This window comes from Pteropus vampyrus, unplaced genomic scaffold, assembly GCF_000151845.1.
Source record: "Pteropus vampyrus isolate Shadow unplaced genomic scaffold, Pvam_2.0 Scaffold192, whole genome shotgun sequence".
Classification (NCBI taxonomy): Eukaryota; Metazoa; Chordata; class Mammalia; order Chiroptera; family Pteropodidae; genus Pteropus; species Pteropus vampyrus.
The window spans coordinates 1,402,030-1,423,145 of NW_011888973.1; the positions used below are offsets into that span (position 1 = coordinate 1,402,030).

Consider the following 21,116-nt stretch of genomic DNA (forward strand, 5'->3'; position numbering starts at 1 on the left):
TTCCTCTAGGAAAGCTCAGTGCCCTGGGGCGGGGTCCAGGAGGGGCAGTGTTGACAGATGGACCCAGGGCCGGTTCCTCCTTCTTGGGCAGGCGCAGCAGCCCTGAGGATCAACCGATACCCTGGGTCAGACAAGGAAGAAAGCGACGTCAGGCAGGTCCACTGAGAAGACTGAAAAACAAGTACAGTCAGAAAACTGGGAAGTGGATAAGTCAGCGTCAGAATACCGGGAATTTAAGATTTCTGATGAGAAGTGGTTCTGGATGATTTCGTTTACCCACCCATCCGTCCATCCTTCCTTTCCTCCCTCCCTCCCTCCTGTCAGCACCCGAATGGGAGGTCCGGCTTGCTGGGTATGCAGCAAGACCCAGGGCAAGGCAGAAAACAAAGAGGTCACTGGAGGTCACAAGAGGACACGGCACTAGACAGGTCAACCAGAAGAAGAGCACTTTGAACTCGGGGCTGGGCTGATTGTGGGAAACACCTACCTACCGACTCTTGCAGGCCAGGCTACCACATTACATCAATCTCTCTCCCATTAGGAAAAAGGATCGCCCTCTATTGGGCTGGTTTCTGGCTTGCCCGTCTCCTGTTCAGATGCACTGGGTTAGGAAGCCGACAAATCCCGCTATGAGGAATCAGATTCTCTACTAAGCAAAAACCCCAGCCTGGCCAAGTTAGGCCATTTGAGCCATGGTGGTGTCCATCAACAGTAATGGATTTGCAAAACCCTAATTTGTCAAAGGAGGACTGCATCATCATCATCATCATCATCCATCATCAATCATCATCATTATCATCATCATCGTCATCGTCAATCATCATCGTCATCATCATCGTCAATCATCATCATCATCAATCATTGTCACCGTCATCAATCATCATCGTCACCGTCATCAATCATCATCGTCATCATCAATCATCGTCATCATCATCATCGTCAATCATCACCTTCATCGTCATCAATCATCATCAATCATCATCATCATTACGTTTGCTTATTTGTTATTTGCTTGTTTATGCCAGGTACATACACATACTGGACCTGAGGGTGTTTCAGAATCTATATTCAAGGATAAAAATCCTTCGGCGGCATAAGTCACAATGGGGATTTGACTGCACAGCTACTGATTTCCTAGCCTCCTTTTCTGGAATCTCACAGGTTCTCAAGATACTTGACTTTTGAAAAATAAATTCCCTTGTGCTTATTACTTATTTGTCTCTTTTCTTAACTTATTTTCCAGCAGGCAGCAGAGAGGGGGAGCCAAAAATATCTCTACTGAGCTGAGGAAAACAAAAATCCCACTGGATTGCAGTGAAGTAAAGAAAGTGTTATTCGCAGATTAGCAGCAATTCCAGAGGGAGAGTTTGAACTTTGCATCACCCACTAGACACCGCTGACATTCTCGGAGCGGCTGTCAAAGGGACGGGGGCAGGACGTCCCTCATGGTGGCGCCCCGCGTCACGCCCCTTACCTTTCGATTCGGATTTGAGGAGGTGTCGGAGCTGGAAACCACCCCAATACGTAATCAATCACGTAAAGCTTGACATGCCCTGGAGAGGGGTCTTAGCCGTAGGACACAGAGATCCTGCCCGAAGGCAGAGTCCAGGTCCTCGCCAGGTCCCTGGCTGTGAGCACCTTGGTAAGAGCGATTTCCTTAAACACCCCCGGAGGTGGGGTCCAGCCATCGCCACAGAGGAACAGTCCCTGATTCGAGGCCCGATTCGGCTAGTGAGCAATCTTCCACAGAGCTTTCCTCCTAGCTCACAGCAAGACTCTTCTAAACTAACACCTTCCATGAGGAGCAAGTCGGTTTTAACTCTGAACATCCTACTGCAAACCACAGTTATTCTCCGTATCATATGGACAAGAAAGTGCTAAAGACACTTTTCTAGAGCATTTTTTCCATCTCTCGTCAACCTTTGATTTTATAGATAGTACTTGTCAATGAATGACAATTGTTTCTTCAGAATTTTACCATAAACTTTAATGTCAAGCTTGTATGACGGAAGGATGGTCTTTAGTTAGATAAAACTCCAGAATTAAACGGTATAAAACTAACTTTCTGTCTCTTCTTTTTTTTCCAAAAGAAAGTTTTTAATGTTATAAAATGATACGTGCCCACCTACAAAAATTAAGCTATGGAAAAATAAAAAGAAATTCAGTGTTAATATTTTAGAACATCCTTCTAAGCATCTCTCTACGTAAATATATACATATGGACGTGCAGTTAAACAATTTTCATAATAACAGTTATACTAAATATACGCTTCTATGTGGTTTACCAATATAGCAGACACATTTTTGCATGCACATAAGAATTTCCACTAAACATTACTTCAATAAATATGTAGTATTTCATTCACTATATGGATATAATTAATTTATTTAATGAGATCTATGCTGTTTGCAATTTAGATTACTTTCAAGTTTTCAAATTTCAAGGGATCTGCAGTGATCATCCTTGGTCATCTCTGCTCATCTCGTCTGATTATCTCCTCCCAATAAATACCAAGATGTGAGACGGCTGAGCCAAAGGATACACACGGTTAAAATCACCCACGTGCTGCCCTATTGGCCACAAGAGAGACAATGCCACTCACATTTCTTCTCCGAATGCAAGAAAGTGTCCACTTTCCCCTCATCTTACTCTCCAATTCTGGGTTTTAAAAACCTGTACCGACATTAAGATTTTCCATCCTTTATTTAACTTACATTTCTTTGAGGATTTGTATATTGAGTTATATATTTATATATTTACATTTATTATTTTTGTTTACAGTGTTTAGCAATTTTTCTTTTTCTTACTGATTCTTGACGACTGGTGGTAAAGTGGGAATAATCGCCCTTTATAAACTGTGTTGCAACTCTGTTTCAGTCTGTCGTGTGCCTTTCAGCCTGGATTATGATGGTTTTATCAATCAAGAAATTTTAAATTTTACATAGCCAAATTTACAAATTTTTTTGTAGCTATTTCTGACATTTGGGCCATCCTGAGAAAGGCCCTCCTTACCTGAGCACTACGAAAATGATCGCTCATACTCTCGAGGCTCTAAAGTTTTATTTTTTACATTCAATCTGGAATTTGTTCTGGCAAAAGCAGCAAAGCAGAAATCCGGCCCTTTCTCTCCCCAGCGCCCACCGTGACCACCCAACACCACTTACGAAACGGGCTACGTTTCTCACCCAGTGACTTGAAATTCACTCCTACTCCCACCTATCTGTCTTCCTTTCTTTTCTCCTTCCTTCCTTCCTTTTTTCTATTTTAACAATAATAAATCCAATTATCAGCAGGCCGTGTGCCCTCTTGCCACGCAGAGAAAGGATAAGCATTATGCTCGTGACATGGTTTTCGAACCATACTGTGAGTGGTCTTAAGCTGAGACTGACCTTGTCGGCTCAGTGCTATATAAAGGGAAACCATAGCATCGACTGACTGAAAACAAGTCATTACACTTGGCGAGCACTCCACACCCCTTTAGATAAACAACACAGAATAACCCTGATCGTAAGACAACCCAGCCATGTGGGGTTTTTCTGTGGTGCTAATGCTTCCCTGTGGGTCCATACGATGTAAGTCTTCCCGAAATTAGACAACGTGCAGACACCATCCTGAGCCTCCTTCATGGCTGAGGAAGGTCACTGGGAACACCTGCCCTTTAAATCGCTCGAGTTCCAAGAAATTTTCCTGCGCTTTATGGATCAGAATCCTGGATGCTATGACAGTTTGCACGAGGGCGTGAGGGCATTCGGAGGTCTGATTCTAAGCTCTGCTTTTGAGAAGCGTTTTGGTCCCACCCACAGGCACCGGCCAGCCTCTGGGGTCGGGTCAGAGCGGAACGGCTCTCTGTCCGGGCATCCACAACCGTGGGGCCGATTGTCCATGTGGAGGAGGGAGCCCTGCCACCCGCCCTCCTGGCATGTTAAGTCCACAGACGCCTCTGACCTGTAGCAGGAATCTGGTATGATTCATATTCACGTGACCAGAAACTTAGCACCTGCCCAGAAGACGCCCTTCGACCCACGAGCGAGAGCCCTCGCCTGCTGTGCCGTAAAGAAGGGACCTTTCTTCCGTGATTAGCGTTAACGATCGTGGCCCACCTCTTCTGGGTCGAGATTCCACGCTGCACAGAGGCAACATCACACACACACGTACAGACCGCCACGATGTCTTCTGGAAAACTGTAGCCGAGGACAGCCTGTCATGTGCGTCTCACATAAGGGACCTGTCACCTACCAGTGAGGTCATCCATTTAGATGACTCGCACGCTGAGCTCCTGAGTTCCCTGTTTTGCTCACTCTCCTCTAAATATGTTTTCCCTTGTGTTTTAACACCGCGAGCTCCTTTCAGTCAGTGTTTGAAGAAGAGGGAATATAGTCCCCAGAAATAAAGGGACTTCAACGGTTGTGCTCACCGCTGCGTTTCCAGTACCTAGAACAGCGCCAGCCCACGGTCAGTGGTCAACGAATGTGCTGAACAAAGAACTAGAGAAAAGCGGATTGGAGACCGGCGCACGCGCACGCACGCACACACGCACGCACACACACACGCACACACGCACGCGCGCGCAGGAACGGGACCGCCTGGGTGTGTCGCGCAATGGTCCAAAGGTAAAGAAAGGCTTGGTTTGTGCTCCCCTCCGTTCACTCAGTAAACCTCCACTGCACACCTACTGTGCGCCAGAAAACCCCTGACACAGCCGCTGCTCTCAAGGACTCATAAAGCCACTAAGGACAGCCGAGGGCCCTTCACGTGATCATGGCATGGTGCAGCGAGTCCGACGGGGGGACATGAGTGCGGACAGTCAGAGAACTCCCGGGGGCCAGCTGGGGTCACGGGAGTCGGGGCCGGGGAGTGGGCACTGCTCTTCTGGAAAAGGCTGCGGCCAGGTGAGCCTCCGAGGATGCGCAGGAGGTAGCTGTGGGGTGAGGGGACGGTGCCGAGGGCGGAGGAGGACCAGAGGGAACCGCAGGCGGGGTCAGGAACTAGAAAGAGCTGGACGTGGCGGTGGCACTAACAGACAGGAAGCGGTGACAGGTGACGCAGTAGCGGAGCCTGGCACAGGCCGAGCGCCTGGGGCTCGTCCTCTCGGCAGTGGGGAGCTCCGGCGGGCCTCGGTGGCGCAGTGGCCTGGTTCGATCTCGCCACGGGTGGGTCGCCCTAAAGGCGGGGTGGAGCCTGGACCAGCGCAAGAGGTGACAGGGGGCAAGGGGCCTGGCGGCCCAGCTGAGAGTGGGAAGAACCTGGAACCGCACGAGGTGACGGGGGTGCAGAAACGCAGAGGGGAAGCGCCTGGGAGGAAACCCTGGACTTTCATCCCGCACTTCCCAGTGACTAGCATTTTCATCCTTCACGACGACCGCTATTCTCAGATAACTTCGAAAGATCTTGTTTGGCTAATTTTTCTTCTACTGCCTTCTCCGGCGTACTTTGTTCCCAGTGTTTTTTTTATGACAATTCTTGATGCAAAAACCAGAAAGTAGCGACCGCGCCCACCGTCGTGACAAAGCACAGCCACTCCTCCGCTTGCTCAGGGGAGCAGCGGTCGGGAGCGGCGGTCCGCGAACCTTGCTAGAGTTACCGCTGGGGGGACGCAGATCTAGGTAAGAAAGCGTGTCTTAGCGATGTCCGAAAACATACTTGTGGGGTTTATTTAATCCGTCCGTGGCAACGAAGGACTTCAAGGTCATCGCACAGACCTACCCAAACGCGTACACTTAAGATGAAAAGAATAAATCATCTTTAAAATATGTCTTAGAATACGACATAGACTAGAGAAGCAACGCTTTCAAAAACGCACTGCCCCTGCCCACGATCTTCCAAAAGAATACTCCTCCCAGCCATCTTTTCTCTTTTCCAGAGCTACGCAGTGACGGTGAGTTACGAAGTGACCTTCCGCAGCCACCACCACCACCTGACCCGTGTCACCTTGTGCACGATGAGTTCGTGAGTGCCATCTGGGAGGGTCCTGCCGTCCTCCTGCATCAGGGGCACGAACGAGAAACCAAACAACTTCTTCTCTCCCTTCTCCTTCGCTAAGGGGAAAAAAGAAATAAAAGGAAAGAGAAAAGAATTACTCATTTGAGCGCCCGCTGACGCGACTCTGGAGATAAGCACAGCGTCAAGACGCGTGAGGGTCAAGAAACAAAACCCACGCTCCCCGCTCCTTTGAGGCAGCAGAGGCCAGCTCTGAAGCTGGGCTCTGTCCCCAGCGGCCCCCTCCAGCCCCATTCTCCCGCCCCCTGATTGATCTGCAAGTCACATTCCCGGGCTCATTTTCCTCGTGGGACTCATGACCTGAAATGATGCTTTTTACATATTTGTGCAGTGGCTGTTTCTTCTTGCATCTCGCCTTGCACTCGCAGATGTAAGCTCCGGGGGAGGGGGGGAGGCATTCCTACCTGCCGTGTTCTGTCCTGAGCCAGGTATCTCAAGGAGTGACAACAAAAGGGGAGGCTCTCAGCAAGTACATGTGAACCAAATGCATGACGCACGCGTGTGGGACGCAGTGTTCTGCCCACTGCTCACGGACGGAGTCCCTAAGCTCCTGTCCACGGTGGACACAGGTGTGCAGACAGCCCTGTGGAAGCCCCCTGGTTGGGACCAGCTGGGTGCGCTGGAAAACAGCAACGCGAGTGGCAATCCAGTTTGAGAAGGGCTTACACAGTATGTTCTGGAAGCCTGCGATGAGGCGATGAGGTTTCCAGAGGCCTAATTACCAATTAAAATGGCTGCCACTGTCAAGGATCATTAGGCATCATTTACAGATGTGAGGGAACTTGTTCTAGATCTCTTAAATACCATTCCAGTTCTTTCCACCGAGCTTTTTTCTCCAAAAAAAATGGAGCAAGCTGTGAAAGAACCTTATTTGTTCACCTCCAGTCTCCTGCATGGAGCAGGGAGGAGTTCTCTGGGGCCGGCAGCCTATCAGGGCCCGGGCAGTTGGTCTTTCTCAGGGAGTGGACGTGACAGCTGACAAAGTCCAGCCGTGGGAGGCGGTGAGAGCAGAGCTAGACGCGTTGGACGGGGCGAAGGCCGGACGAGAGGCTTCAGGAACCATCACTCCCCTCCGACACCTCGCCACAGGGAGGGGGACCCCACGCACAAAGAGCGATGCTGCCTGGCGGATCTGGCCCCTCGCGTGAGGTTATCCCCGAAAACGTAATTATAGCAAGGGGTTTTCTTTTACAATCCTTCGTTTATAATCCAGAGAAACTGGGAAAATAGCAATATTCTGTAAAATTAAGCAAAAATTGCAGGAAAAAAGTCTCTGGAAGAGATTTCTACACCAATGAGGTGCTGGGTATGGAATTTATGATTTCGGGGAGAAGACTAATTTAGAAATAATTTCCTAAGTTTATCTGACTATCTCTTAGGTGTGGTTTTTAATATTTAATTCAGAAAAATAAAAAAATTCCATGGTGAATAAAATTAGCGAAGATAAGAAACAAAGCAATGTTTTCCCCAAATTCTCTTTCTGTTCTAAAATAAAAATAACTGTTTCAAATACAAGGCCTTTTGTCCTGAGCTGTTTGGTCAGGATTAACAAACTGCATGAACTGTTGTAGACAATACGTATAATATGATCCCCTTGTACTGATAAAACCCTAAACTCATGGATTCTACCTCCTGATCGTCTAACTCATTCTTTCCAGTACCCCACCTCCAACAATTCGGGCCCCCTGGGACCTCCAGTCTATTGATTCTCCCCCATAGCCCCTGCCGCTCTCGACTTGCCATTTCTACGGTCCGTCATTCGAATCTCTTCTGTGCGAATACCCTCAGCACAGAGTACCTGGTTAAGTCCCACTGGCAGCTCATTCCGTGGCTGTCCCAGACCAACCCACTTTAATTAATGCACACGACCTGCACAGGGCAACCTGTCTACACGGACCTAGCCAACTCACTCTTCCACTTTTCTAGACAAGTATTTCATCCCTTCTCCTCTCTTCTCGAGCCTTCAAGGCCTCCACACTCCCCTCACTCTCGGCTGACGGACAGAGAGTTCGCACACACTCCAGCTTCCGCCTCTACCCTGCCCGCACCTGTGCCTTCCTGCACTCTGCCTGAGCGGTCCCACCCCAGGGCAAGTCTTAATCTTGAACGCTGAGCCCTGTGCTCCTTCCCAGCTCGAGGATGCTGCTCCCCAGGTATCTTTCTCCCACATCATCCATATTTTCTCCTCTACTGAACCAAACCCACCAATAAACATGTTTTAAAAGGTCCATCTTAGACAAGGAACGAACCCTCCTGCGGCCCAGTATTCCATTACAGCTGCTACCCCGCCTCTCTGCTGTCCCGCATTCTTCACCGCAAAGCTTCTCAAAAGACCCGGCCGTACCTGCTGCCTGCCCTCCTCCACTCCAGCTCACTCTGACTCACTCCTGCCAGGCTTTCCTCACTACGAAGCCACTGAAACCACTTGTCAGGTTCAAGGACGTCCACGAGGCCAAGTCGCAGGATAGTGTCTCTGTCCTCATCTTATTTGTCACCGGCACCTAACACGTCTGATCATTCCCCTCCTGAAACACTTGCTTCACTTAGCCTCCTGGCTTCTCCTTCGGCCTCGCTGGCCATTCCTTCTTAATCTCTCACTCTCCAGAGATCTTTCCCCAAGTCCAAGTTCAGTGACACGATGCTGAGAGCTTGAAATTGGCCATGGTGGGAGTATTTACACCGTGGCAATCAGCAAACACTGTCGTTTGGGGCTGACTCCAAGCCCTCTCCACACCCTTGAATACTGATTATTAAACATTTACAGCAAGACACTGAACTATATGTTCTCACTCTCGAGTTTAAGTCTCTGGCTTGGATCTCACTCGACTGCCTATGTGACCAAATCTTGAATGTCCAATAGACTTCTCAGATTGACCGCGCCTAAAATGGAATGCACGGTTTCTGCCACCCTAACGGATTCTTGCTGTTACCTCCCCACTCCGTAATTGACTGTTTCATTCTCAGGACAAAATCTTGGGGTCATCCTTGACTTTCCTCCTTCTTTTGCATCCAATCTGTCAATAAATCTGTAAAAAACATGCAAATCCTAATGCAAATCACTGTAATCTGAGTGGCAGGACCGAGAAAGCCCCCTGAAGGGGTGCCCCTGCTCCCACCTGGCCCATCTTCAACCTCCTACCTGTACAGCAGCCAGACTTCCCTTCCATCTAAACCCTCCACCAGCTCTCCTCACCCCGAATAAAATCCGCAGTCCTCCTCACGACCCCAAAGACAACACAGACCCCGCTCCTCTGCCACCTCACTGGCTCACCTCCAAACTCACCTGCTCGTTCTGGCCTCCCTGTTATTCCTCGAAAATGCCAAGCACGGTTCAACCCGCAACCTTTTGGAACTTATTCTTCTCTCTGCCTGGAATATTCATTGCCCAGATACACTGGGCTCACAGCCTTCCTTCTTTTAGATCACTGCTGACTTGACACATCTCCTTATCAAAGAGGTCTTTCCTGACTACCCCGCCTACAACGGCAATACACAGCATCACCTGCTGGCACCTAACCCCAGCTTCGCCTTCTCCTCTGTCCCCTTACTGCGACCTGACGCGTTCTGCATGTCTTTGCTCACACGCGTTGTCTACCTTCCCTCTCTGGAATGGAATCCCGATGAGAGGAGTGATCTGGTTGCATCCACTGATATATCTTCAATGCCCAGGAAAGTGCTGGACATACAGTAGGTGTTCAAGAAATGTTTGTTTGATGAACGAATGATATTTCTGAATAAATATATGTACATACAGAGAAACGTTTGGAAGCTCACGTGATAAAATGATTACTTGATCATCCATAATTTGTGGGATAATGGGGATTTTTTTCTCTATGTTTTTGCTATATCTTCTGAATATTAACAATGAATATTGTTTAAAAAACCGTGAACATGTTTGAAGTATAAAGACAAGAGGGCAGAGATCTGACAAGTTTCACTAAAAACAGCCTTTTTCCATTTCCCAAGTTCTGAGTTATAATAATTTTCTTCAAACGCCCATTCTCCCTTTCTCTCATTTCCTTTACTTTCTTCTCTCTTTTTATTACTTTAAAGCTCAAAGCTCGTTTTAAGCCCAACTGAGAATTTAAAACAAAGACCGGCAGAAGGGACGGCATGGTGCCTTGCCCAGTTCTGAACGTTTTCCCGCTTCGAGACCTGCCCACGAAACTCCTCTGGGAACCTGGGAGACTAGTGAGGCTCTGCTATTCTCCCTACATCCTGAAGCACCGCAAAAGCATAATTTACGGAGCTGCTGAGCCGATTCAGAAACGTGCTATATGGTCCCAGCAAACAGCCCACATCCCTCTCTCCCCCTGAAGCGTGGGCGAGTGACACAGCGCTCAGGTCGAGGCTGCCTATCTGTGGGCCGCGCCTCCATCCCTCAGACAGGAGCCTGCTGCTTCTGGCCGTGTCTGAGGTACACTTCAGTGACACGGGGAGCACCAGAGGACCCCTGGACTGGAGGTTCCCTGGGGGCAGAGAGTAGGGGTTTGAGACGGTGGTGATGAGTATAAGAGAATTAAAATAGGCATGTCAAGAGAAGACAGCTTTACGGACCATGATGTTTACCTGGACAAATTCTGTAACATCTCCACGTCTTGGGTTTTTTAGATCCGTAAAATGAGGCAATTACTTCACATCATCTCTAAGGCCCATGTGGACGGACCTTACCTGATTCTCATGTGAATACTGTCTGAGATGGCACGGTGATGCAGATATATGCAAATCAGCTACAACCATGAGCCAATCAGAGGCTTTCCTAGTGACCTTGTGTGCCCAGAGAAGTCCTGGTGGGTCCCCTGAGCGGCTGCCAGCTGGACAAGCTCTTGGTGCAGAGATGCCAGCTGGGTCAGGATGGCCTGGGACCACCAGAGCCGGTGTCTCCCCTCCCCGCCTACTCCTTCCAGACCAGGAAAGGGCCCCATTGAAGAGAAGGCTGTTGGTTTCCACAGGCTTCTTTCCTTCCTTCCTCCTCCTGGTCGTCTCCACACAGGCGGTGGTCCCTGGAGCATAAGCGAGCCCCTCACCACGCAGGAGCCCCTCGGCCCCCTTCCTCCCTGCCTGCGGCTCTCTGCAGACCGGCTCGCACCGCACGAGGCGACCAGGCCAGCGCCACCAAACACTTACTGGAGCAGTGTCGGAACTCGAAGCGGATGTGCGCGCCCCTGAACTTGTCCACGGGGATGGGGAGCTTCAGCAGCTCCGCCCAGCGCGGGCTGTTGTTGTGGTAGAGCACGAAGGAGTGGTACTCGCTGGCCAGAGGCTCCCCGGAGCCGAAGGCGATGAAGTCCTGGCGGAGGAAGCGAGCAGGGTAAGGGCTGCGCGCCGAGGGTGCCCTCGACAGCAGCGGGGCCGCCGCCCAGCCGAGCCCGCCCCTCGCCGCACCTGCCCCCGCCACACCTGCCCCCGCGGCACCCGCCCCCGGCGGCACCTGCCCCCCGAGGTGCCTCCCACGGGGGGCCGCTCCGCCCTCTGTGGGGCCAGCTCCACACCCGCTGATCCCGGGGCCTCCAGGGCCAAGGGCGGCCCTCTGGGACGCAGGGGGCAGGGACGGCATGGCGACATGGACATGAGGCAGGAACCTGTCACTGCTCCCAGGTTAGTAAGGCCCCCACCCTCACAGCCTCATTCTGGTCAAAACGAAAATGCATAAAATGAAGTGTGTGGGTTTTGTGTCTGTTTTTACCGATGGCCAGATAAAAGTTTTCATCTCCAAAACTATGACAGATGAAAGGGAACAAATAAAATGGCATATGAGAAACTGTGTGTGGAATGATCGCTGTTAAGAAATTGTTGACACAATTCATTTAACGTTTCAACTGTAAAAGCCTTTTTGTTTTTCTACTTTCCTCTCTGAAAGGGATTTTAATGATTTTTTAAAATACACGGGGGTGGAGAAGAAAAATAACACTGAAAATACTGCACATCAGAAACGCACAGATCTCTTTACGGCTGACCCCAAAGCGACGACACGGAGCCTCTCACCGCCAAACACCCATCACTGACGCACCTTCAAGGTCTGGCCGGTGGCCTCTACAATGAGCATTGTAACTTCCACGTTTCTGGCCACGCTCTTCCCTCCTTTCTCAAATTCTCCTCTCTCTATAGTGATGTATAAATCATTCCTCATTTCACCTGGCAGGAGAAGAAAATTTAAACCGTTTTATATATACCAGGAAGAGTGATAAAGTACTCTATGAAGGAAAACTTTAGTTCATAAAACACAGTGGCACACATACAAAAGTAAAATGTATTCCATTTATATAAAGGGATCCCTAACCCTCACTGCCAATACCCAAGAAACGTAGAAGCCAGCCTCTGCCGGCTTGAATCAGAGATCCTGAAAATACACATTCAGCAGGTGAACACTGGGATTGAGTAGAAAGACATTGTCGAGTTTCGCCATTTTTCAATATTTCCCTCATTTATGAGGTGTGATTATAAATGACAGCCTGGCAGAGCGACGCAGAGAAACCAGTGTCGATACTGTATAGTCACAGCATCTAGAGTAGAAATATCTAAAGGGAATAATATGACAGGACTGCAAAGGGTACAGTTATGATTTAAATAGTTTCCAAAATTCTTGGCTAAAACAATCTCACTGCTGGAAGAATCCAGATTCGTGCCGTCTGAACACAGACGTAGACTAGTTCAGTCATACAGACACGCTTGCTTGGTATTTCTTGCCATCGAGCTATAAAACAAATGAAAAAAGGCCCTCGATTCAAACGGACGTATTCTATGTACACATTATACCATCTCTCTTTTTCTCCATTTGCTATTTATAAAATTTGAATGCTTTTTAATCTCACCCCTTTCTTATTACTGCAAGAAAAAAAGAGAAATTTAATGCCGACTAGCAAACGCAGGCTGACAGCATGCTCTGACCTCTCCCACAAAAATGAAGTCAGGGGTACGTGGTGAGGGGAAGGGAGGTGAAAAATAAGTAAACAAAACGCTTCTAGAAAATTCTGAAAGGTAAGTAAAAGTGACGGTGATGTTCGCAAGGTTGAATTTACTTCTACTGAACACAGCTTTGAAACATCCGAAGAATAGAAAGCAACCCTCCTTTTCTCTAACACAAATCCTCCCCCTGAGAAAGTGAATGGCGGGAAGGAGCGGCAGCCACGGGAGCATGCCCGCCACGGGAGGTCATAACACTTCTTGAGCAAAGTGTGCAGGGAAAGATCCGAGCGTCCAGAACTGCAGGGGACGCCAGGGCGCCCAGTCGCCTTCCGCAGAAAGGCCAGCTTTTTACACCGTCATCACTCGAGAATGCCTGAGGCCAGGAAACAGATGGGCCATAAAACGGGAACTGAGTAAGCCCTAGACTTAGGCGGGAACCTTTTCTGTTGTTGTCCTTTGCTTTTTATTAAATGTACTGGGGAAATGTGGTTAATCACATCACGTAAATTTCAGGTGTGCCAGTCTATAACACATCTGTATACTCAACCACGTGCTCACCACCCGAAGCCTGGTCTCCTCTGCCACCGCGTAACGGACCCCTCGCCCCTCCTCCCCTCCCCCCACCCCCGCCCCTCTGGTAACCGCCCACTGTTGCCTGGGTCTATGAGTTTGTTTTCTGTTTGTTCATCTGTTGCTCTTTGTTTTCTATCTCACGTATGAGCAATATCACATGGTTCTACTCCTTCTTCATCTGACTTACTTTACTTAGCACAATACTGTCAAGATCCATCCAAGTGGCAATATTTCATCAAAAAAGATGAAATCTTAACTACCCTTTACAAAGAGCATATAAAAAAATACATCGGTGGAAACCATTGACACAGTGGTCTCTGCCTTAGGAATTTCTAGTACACAAATCAACCTGGGAAGGCAATGAACTTGGAATTCCAAAAGAAAAGCAACATATTTCGACACATTTAAAATTATATTTGTATGTTTGAACCATCTCCATTTATAAAAATTTTTCGAATGGCCCAGTAAATTTTACAAGTTTGTTAGATTTTTACAACTCAGTTCATTTTATTACTACATAAATTTAACACTATACACACAGACAAACACACACACACTCACTCACTCTTAACGCTACTTGCTTTTACAATTACATTATAGAATGAACAGTAAACTCACAGACTTTGCCCTCTGAATCAATCATTTTCAACTCAGGTCTGGTACACTAACGGAGGGCACAGGCGCTATTGCAACAGTACGAGTGGAAGGAAATTCTTGGCAATAGTTTTCTCACTAACCACTTTGGCAAGTGAAAAAAACAACATTCCAATCAAGGTGCTTTAGAGCCAAAGATGTGAGGAACGACAGCAAAATTCCTCTGCTCCTGGAGTGAGTAACACAGAATGAGGTGCTCTGCTTATAGACAGGCCATAAAACACACTGATTCATGGGAAATATGGCAGCCGGGTTTTAACCTCAGGAATTCTCATAACGAGTAACGAGCTCTTCCAGACCACAGGGGGTGACCTGTTCTGCCAAAGGAAGAGTGAGCGTGTCTCTGGAGGGGAATTCCGCTTCCAGCCGCTAGAAGGACCCAGCAACTCTGAGTTTAGCAAAGGCGAGAGCAGAAGGAGGAGGTTTGAAAAGGCAAACTGCTTCCCCCCTCCGCAGGATCGGCCGGAAGGAGGCACGGGGGTCGGGGGCAGTGGGGTACTGCCGGAGCCGTGAAGTCTTTGTCCACGTTTTCGTCCAGCAGATACATCCTGAGCACCTCCTGTGCACCACGTATTATTCAAGGCCCGGCAGACACGGCAGTGAACAAAGCGGAAACCCCCTCCCTGCGGAGCTTAGATTCTAGCGGTGGCGGGTCCTGAAGTGAAATATACAGCATGATGAACAATGCTAAGTACCGTAGGGAAAAGGAAGACACAGAAGGGGGCTAAGACGTGCTGAACGAGGGGTGCAGGGGGTGTTGACACGAGAAGACCTCGCTGAGAAGACCCGAGATCCGCGTGAGCTCTGGTACGTTGCGACAGAGGAGGAAGGCGAGAAACGCCCGCGGCTTCCCAAACCAACCCCGAAGCCTGCTCAGCTTGTAACTTCGCTGGACTCTTTTCTTCTGCTTCAGAAAAGATTCTAAATTCAAATAAGCCTAAAAGATACAGAGTCAAAGGAGGACAGGAATGAGGAGATAGGAATTCGAGTCCCTCTGCGCTGCTCTCCACTCTGTGGGGTGTCAGCCCAGACGGGGTACGCACACCTCTGGGCCGCAAGCTTCGTGTTTTAAGGTGGGGGGTGGGTACAGGTAGGGGCAGGGGCGGGAGACGTGGTCGGAGGGACACGGCTGTCTTGTTATGTTATGCTGTTTATGACTCACCACAGAACGTCTGCGACATAGCGCATTCGTAAATTAAAACTCCGTACACGCGTGCCTTACTTTTCCGTGTGTAACTGTCACTATCCCCGTGACCCCCTTTATCTTTCACAAACCTCTTAGACTAAAATAAGATTCCGTGGAAAAGAGAACACGTGACAGGAAGAACGCCGCCTCTGAAAGAAATCCTACCTCTGTCTCCCCCAGGAATTGTGCAGCCTGCTAGGTTCCAACACGGCGAGGTGCCACCTCCTGCCAAAATACGCAGAAGGCTCAAGTAGAAATTAAATTAAAATCAATACGCTTGAGGTTGGCTCTGGAGAAAACTAACAAGCCCGAATGGTGTTAAGGAAGCTTCTCGGGTAATTAGGAGGGAAATCATTATGCGAGGATGAAATGGAGTCCCAGCGCCCGTCTGGACAGCTAGTTGCCCGCCAGTGTTGATGGACGATGCCTCGCAACCCTCAAACTTATGTCTCTGCAGATTCGCGGCACATGGCGCTTTCCTCTGCGCGGCAGGCCTGCTGGCTGCTGGCAAGACTACGCATGTGAAGGCTTCTCAAAATATCACTGGACGAGAAAAAGGTAAGCCCCCAACTCTCCCCTCTCCCTGCCAAAAGTCAAAAGACTTCAGGGACCGCAGTCAAATGGGGTCAGTTTAGGGCTTGACCTCAATAGGTAAGAGGTCTCCATCAGTAGTGAAAACCCTCATCCTTGATCTCGTCCCAAGAATGCCTCGGAGAAAGGCGCAGAGCGCATGTTCGCCACACCGAGGAGCCCGCCATACCCGGGCCAGGGCCTCATCTGCACTGTAGACTTGTTGATGTCTATGAAAGTGGAAAGCAAGTCCCTGCCCTTCCACTGCACACAGAGAACGCGTGTGAGAGGCCAAGGGGCTCCTGGCGAACTCAGATGACGGCGGTGGCGATGACGGACGGCAGTCAGGCACTTCGCCAAGTGCTGCCAGCAGAACATCTCATGAAATCCGCCCAACAACACTATTTTCATTTTACAGATGAGGACACTGAAGCGTAGAGATTAAGAAATGTATCAAGTGTCTCATCATACCCCCCACTTAGCCATAAAAAGTGTAATCTGACAGGATGAGAATGGCCGCCGAGCAAGCTAGTGAAATGCAGCCATCGTGGCCAGAAGACCAGCGCCTTGAGCAAAGGACCCACTGGTCCTGCTCTGTTCTGCACCAGGCACCCCGGCCCTCAAGCACTGATTTCAGCTCTAAGGGCTGTTTACACAGGATGGCGACGGCAGATCCGGTATCACCCAATGAACGAAAGGATCAGAACCCGTCAGAGGATGGATGAGGGGACGAGGTAACTGAATTTAAAAATGTTGGGGTTCCAAGCAGAAAACAAGGCAACCCAATGCACAGACGGTCGAGGGAGACGGGTCCGACATGAGCGAGATCATCTGGAGAGATGACGTGACGATGTCCTTGGTCACCAAACATATTCACGCCAGAAAACTACCACCAGGGACGTGAGGAAGAAATTCACGCGCCAGACGCCCAGCTGAGCTGGACGGCCCTTCACGTGTGCGGCAGGCAGAACGATGACCCGCCCGACCCCCACGAGATGTCCACATCCTAACCCTGGACATTGTCAACACGTCAGCTTGGGTGGCAAAAGGGCCTTTGCAGAGGTGACTAAGTTAGGGGTCCTGAAATGGAGAGGTTTTCTCAGATTATCAGGGTGAATTCGCTGTCACCACAAAGACCCCGACGAGGGGGAGGCGGAAGGCTCAGCGTCAGAGGAGGGGGTGTGGCGAGGGAAGCAGGCTGGGGTGACGCAGGGCCACGAGCCAGGAGCACGCGGCTCCGGAAGCTGGACGAGGCAGGGAAACGGCTCCTCCCTCTGGGCCATCAGGAGAAAGGCAGCGCGGGCGACACCCTGATTTTAGCACAGAGAGACAGACCCGTGCAAGGTTCCGACCTCCAGAACCGTAAAATGATACGTTTGTCCTAAGCCACCCCATTTGTGGCGATTTGTTCCAGCAGCCACTGGACACTCATACAATATGCCATCCACACCCAAGTTACTTTCGCTCCGTGACACCTTCAAGGGGGACGAGGGACAGGTCTGAGATTCACAGGCGACTGGAAATCAAAGCAGGCCACAGACAGGGGAAATTCTGGACGGGCTGGAAAGTTAACTTTGGATTTTCTACATGGAGTACACTTCAGTAGAGCCCATCAATGTCTTTTCTGTTCCTGCCTGTGGTTTTCTGTCTCTCTTGTTATATTCTGGGAGAGAACCATGAGAAGTTGGACGTTCTAGGGGTGGCTTTGAAACTGTTAGAACTATTAAGCGAGCGAGGGCAAATGACACAGCAGCCGCCGGACAGGCTTTGCAGACGGTGCCGTGGAGCCGGGCGGGGCGAGCTGTGGCTCCCTGCTGTCCATCACACTCTAGGACGAGGTGTGGGGCTCTCGTAGGGCCAGTGGGGCAAGTCCTACGCCCTTGGGCAGGGCGCCTACAAGCTTCATAATTTCGAGGGACCAGCCTCTCCGAGCCCAGTGGGACCCAACCTCAGCAAGACGTGGTAGGGCCTTAGGCTCCATCTCCCATCGCTGTGGCACTTACTGGTTGGAAGGCCACATTCCCCTCCCGTGGCAGGATCCGGGGGTTCAGGTCTAAGCTGAATGGGGCACCCACACGATGTGGAGGCCCAGTGACTTGGACCGGGGGGCGGTGAGCTTCGGCTAGATTTAGGATATATTTTTAAGGAAGATCAAACCATATCACACTGGCTCCCACATGCTTTTTCCAAAAGCAGGTTTACCTCAGGCAAGTCCATCTGTTGACACGCATGTGTCCATGAGTAAGTGGTAAAGAATTAAAATATTTATACTTAAAAAAATGAAATTGGGTATCTTCTCAAACACGAGGCAAAGATATCAGCAATATTCCTCTTACCTTATTCTTGTAAATCATTACCTAGTCTACTACAAACAAATAGAAATTTGACTTATTTGAACCAGCAAAGACCACAGAAAAAGAAGGCTTACTCTGAAGGACACTTTTAAATTAAACGTAGATCTTGAGCTCCTCAAAGCTCCTGCTACCGGCAGCCATTCCAAACCCCGGCTCTGTGGACCGTTTTCAGTGTCAGCCTCCAGCTCCCACGTGTCAGCCCCTCCCTTGCCCGTCACCTGAGAGATCTAATTCCTTTCAGAGATCTCCCACTAAAAGCAAATGCACTGGAACGTATTAATTAGGGGTTCCCTAACCAAGAGTGACAGCTTAACCAGTCTCCAGAGGAATGGGGTACAGGTGAGAAGCGTAAGTAGAGAAACCATGACGAAAGCACAGAAAATTCTGCCTGGAATTACAAGCTCAGAGTCAGGATGGACCTTCGGGGTCGGGGGCGGGCACGGCCTGACCTCCCGTGACATTGCTGGCACATTAGCCAGCTTTGCTCCAAACGTCTGGTGGATGGGAACAATCCTTTCTGATACTCAGCAACAGCCCGGGCCCTGCTTTGCACAGTCTGCTGAGATGTTTACAGCAGGGCCGTCCAAGACAGTGACCACTGCCACATGTGGCAGCGGAGCACTCGGAATGTGACTCGGCTGAAAACAGATGTGCTGTAAATGTACGCTACTTAGCAGCCTTCAAAGACCTAGGTTGAAATAGAGTGGAAAACGGCTCATTGAGAATGTTTTATGTGAGTTACATGTTAAAATTATGTTTTAGAAGTGTTGGGTTAAAATCTATTGTTAAAATTAATTTCACCTCTTCCTACTTTGTCCTGTCCTGAGGCTCGCATACGTCACTGTCGGGGAGCCCTGCTCCAGTATTTTTGATGCCCTCTCTCTCCTGGGCTCAGAGACCAGACCGTGGAATTTTCTGTGGAGTTAGTTCTCTGGTTCATAGGTGGCAGTGAGGGAGCATCAGAGAAAGTGGCTTTCCTTCTTTGGAAACTGAAAACCCTAAGAAATAAAGTGCTGAGCGACCAATGAATGCTTAGCGACAGGGAGAGTTGGGTGGCTTCGTGACAGCACGAGAGCGCAGGTCGGGTCACCTCCTTACACCAGGAGAGGCCGAGGGGACAATCTGTTTCGCTGTTTTTCTCCTTCCAGGAGGGGTCTGGCACCGGTGACACTCTGCGAACCTCAAGAAGAGTCCGGGCCCACAGGTGATTCATTCTGCAGAGAGGCAGTGACTGTGCTAAGGAAACTGGCCCCGCTGGCGTAAGCACACGCCTCCCCGTCCCGAGGCCCCGAGAGACATGAGCTCAGCCTGAAGGACGAGTCCAGAAAATGAGAAGAATAAACACACCACGCTAGGAGGCCGCCGGAGCAACGCCGGCATCACAGATGCTGCCTACATACATTTTCTCACGGAAGAATTCGGCTCACGTTTTCATTAGAGCCACCGGTGAGAATTAATCAACAAAATTCTGGGGAAAATAAAAGGAAAACAAAGCAACAACTGCATGTTTTGCCCATGGGAAAAAAGTCCCACTGAGTTGTAAAGTTGCTTTCAGCTGTTTCAGTAAATACACACGTCTCGCCCTTCTCCATCTGATTTCGGAGATTAAGAGGCCAAAGAAGAAAAAGGAGAAAAGAACAAGAAGAAATGGCTTTTAGACCGTCTCGTGCAGTCCCGCATGGCAGACAGGAGCCTGGGGGGCGGGTCTCGGGACAGCATGAACATGAACCTTGCCATTAGCGCGGAGCGCGGAGGGACCGATGCGCATCCCCTTCCACGGGAAGTTCATTCCCGTCCTCAATGCCACACAAAAGCTGCGAGGGCTCAGCGCATCCCAGACGGCTATGCGTGTTGCTTTACATGTCCCCATCTCCCTGTGACACGGCCCGGAGACCGTGCTGAGGGATTCCTGCAGCAGCTGGCTGCATTCTGCTCTCAAATATGCTTTTTATATTAGATTTGCCCGTCAATTTGCTTCCCAGCGGGATGACATTTTTTTTCTTTTTCTTTGGTTAGAGGAAATACCAGTTATTTATAGCAACTGAAGGAAATAATGAACAGTTGCAAGAGCCACCGAATAATGTGCCACCAAGTAAACAGTTCCACAAAGAGTCATTTCTGACATCAGTAGCACGAGACGCTCAGGCAGACTGGGTCTGTAAGCGAAGTCAGGCCAGCTCAGAGAACTTTCCAGGCCGTTCTCGTAGCCTGCCCTGCGTAAATGAGTCCCACCAGGAGATGACAGAGCCTGGGCGGGCAGCGCTGGTCAGCTCCCACGTCACATGACAGGACCTGGGCGGGCAGCGCTGGTCAGCGCCCACGTCACATGACAGGACCTGGGCGGCCAGCGCTGGTCAGCGCCCACGTCACGTCCAGTCTTCCCTGCAGCATCCTGCCTTTGCGTCTCACAGCTGGGCCACCGACCTGGTCAGGTGCGACTCCCCCGTTTGCTTCTACGCCTGGGTTCAAACAGTGACTTAGAGGGTCTTTTTTCTAAAAATACTGACAGTTTGAGGCCACTGTTTTTGGTCTTTCCACGTTTTTCTCAGTTGCGGAGGGCGGCGTGTGGGATCCTGAGAACATACTGCGACTTGGCGTCTGCTATAAGAGTACGACGTCCTTTTTTTACCCCTCGTTTTTACAGAATTTAAGTATAGTTGGTATGCGAGACAACGTTATATTAGTTCCAGGTGTACAATACAGTGATTCGACATTTTTATAAGCTTACAACGCGATCACCCCACTGATACAAATGTGAATCTCCTCAACCTCTACCTTCTCCACTTAGAAACGCACACTAGTTTTTGGAGTGTTATTTGGTTGCTAATACAGATCTGAATCATATACACAAATAGAACCAGAAGAGGTGCAGAAA

At 49.7% G+C, this 21,116-nt stretch overlaps 1 protein-coding gene and 1 long non-coding RNA gene across 2 annotated transcripts in view; one reads left to right on the top strand and one right to left on the bottom strand.

Moving 5' to 3' along the window:
- Positions 1-21,116, bottom strand: part of DOCK4 (dedicator of cytokinesis 4) — a 274,845-nt gene that overhangs the window by 128,812 nt on the left and 124,917 nt on the right. Inside the window, exons 14-17 of the mRNA XM_023537457.1 lie at positions 14,215-14,373; positions 12,009-12,133; positions 11,126-11,288; positions 5,930-6,036 (exon numbers count right to left, since the gene is read on the bottom strand). Of these exons, the coding sequence (XP_023393225.1) occupies positions 5,930-6,036; positions 11,126-11,288; positions 12,009-12,133; positions 14,215-14,373 (554 nt within the window). The remainder of the gene's footprint in view (positions 1-5,929; positions 6,037-11,125; positions 11,289-12,008; positions 12,134-14,214; positions 14,374-21,116) is intronic.
- Positions 15,232-19,736, top strand: LOC111746514. The gene is made up of 2 exons (XR_002783148.1): positions 15,232-15,875; positions 19,390-19,736. It is a non-coding gene; the product is annotated as an uncharacterized LOC111746514 (long non-coding RNA).